The following is a 1837-nucleotide window of genomic DNA, read 5'->3' on the forward strand; positions in this document are numbered from 1 at the left end:
CTAGCTCTCTAAAGGATGCTGGGATCACAGACGTTGAAAAGAGACAGGGACCCTCCCCTAGAGCCAGCACAGCTCTCCTTAGAACTGGTGTTTGACCAGCCCGTGTGATCATGAGGTGTCATAAAGACTGGGTAACAGGCATCAGAAGATCCATAACAAACAAGCAAACAAACAAAAACATTGTTGAGAATGAGAGGGCTAAGAGCAGAGACCCAAAGCCCATCTGTAGACAAGGGAACATCCCCCCACAGAGGGGTCCCAGGGAAGGGATGAGTCAACCAGGGTTCAGTAAAGCATCCATGGAACACACAATATTCCTCTGGTTCCTTGAGGCTTCCTCACCACCCCCACTATCATGACCCCAGTGCTGCTTCTTACTCTGGACCAGACCAGAGCGTGTGCACAGGTATAGCTAGGAGGGAAAAGCTGGAGGGCAAATGTTTTGAGAATGATGAGGGCAATGAATGTGCAAATGTGCTTTACACAATTGATGTATGTATGGATTGTGATAAAAGTTGTATGAGCCCCTAAAAAAACGATTAAAAAAAAAAAGAGGGAAAAGCTCATGACACACAGAATCCAGAAACAGGAATGGGAATAGGGATACCAGGAGGGTAGGGGGAAGGAGGGAAGAGAAGGGAAGAAAGGGGAAGCCAATCCTAATGATCCGCACACAATCACACAGTCCCCTCCAGGGGAAAGAACAACAGAAACCATGAGAGAAGGGAGACAGCGGTCAGTGTGGGATATGAAAATAATAATAATTTATAATCTATCAAGGGGCCACGAGGGGGGGGAGGGAGGGGAAAAAAGAGGAGCTGATAATCAAGGGCTCAATAGAAAGTAAATGTCTAGAAAAGAACGATGGCAACATATGTACAAATATGCTTGATACAATTGATGTATGGATTGCAATAAGAGTTGTAAGACCCCCAATAAAATGATCTTTTAAAATAAAAAACAAGAACTGGTGTTTGGACTTAGAATTGGTGCTGGCCCTGAATTAAGACTTCTCACTGCCTAAACTGTGAGAAAATTTCTGCTTGTGAAAGACATCCACTTGTGGTATTTTTGTTATAGCGGCACTACATAATTAACATGTTCTCTTTGACCATCCACTTTCAATACTCCTAGTCCAGTTCCCATCTCCTTCCCTGTGGGATCTACTACCTTCTATATAAGAGGAAGTACTTCCTTTCTTCCATTCCTGCTTGAATCTCACCAGATGCAATATCAGGTGTGACAAAGAGTTTTTGAATGACTGCAGAGTGGAGAAGTGGGCTCTGGTCAAGGAGCACTGAGTGAACTTAATCTGGTTCATTTTTCCCAAACAAGAATCAATTGATTTCCTCATGGACTGATTGAAAGATCAGTTTGTAGAACTTGATTTCCTAAGAAATAAGTACAAAACCCCAAACCAAACCCATTGCCTTATAAGCCCATTTTAATTCTTGCTGGTATCATATACTCTACACGGCTTTGGGGTTTCCTTGACAGTAATCATCACAGAAGCTGCTTAATCGGCCTTTCTTTGTAACACTGCTGGATGGGATGAGATTGCCAACCTGTAGGTTGAGTGCAAACCCTTCATGCTACTCAAGGAAAGAGAAACGAATACGCCATGTCCTAATTAGTATTACTTTTATTCAAAGACAGTACAAGTTGCCTCGATTGTGATTTTGCCCTGAACATTCTTACAAGGGGGGCATTGAATTGCAAGGCTCTTGTCACTAGACATCGGGCTGCTGACCACAGCAATGTTGGTAGTTCATACCCAAGATCCATACCACGGAAAAAAAGATGAAGCTGTCTGTTCCAGTAAATCTTTTTTTTTTTT

General features: G+C 42.9%; 1 protein-coding gene across 1 annotated transcript in view; it reads left to right on the top strand.

Moving 5' to 3' along the window:
- The first annotated feature begins 355 nt into the window (after positions 1–355).
- Positions 356–1837, top strand: part of PCGF6 (polycomb group ring finger 6) — a 29675-nt gene continuing 28193 nt past the window's right edge. Inside the window, exon 1 of the mRNA XM_030886017.2 lies at positions 356–406. Within this exon, the coding sequence (XP_030741877.1) occupies positions 356–406 (51 nt within the window). The remainder of the gene's footprint in view (positions 407–1837) is intronic.

The sequence above is a fragment of the Echinops telfairi genome, unplaced genomic scaffold (genome assembly GCF_000313985.2).
Source record: "Echinops telfairi isolate 266 unplaced genomic scaffold, ASM31398v2 ScPeMD7_70;HRSCAF=299, whole genome shotgun sequence".
In the NCBI taxonomy this organism is placed as follows: domain Eukaryota; kingdom Metazoa; phylum Chordata; class Mammalia; order Afrosoricida; family Tenrecidae; genus Echinops; species Echinops telfairi.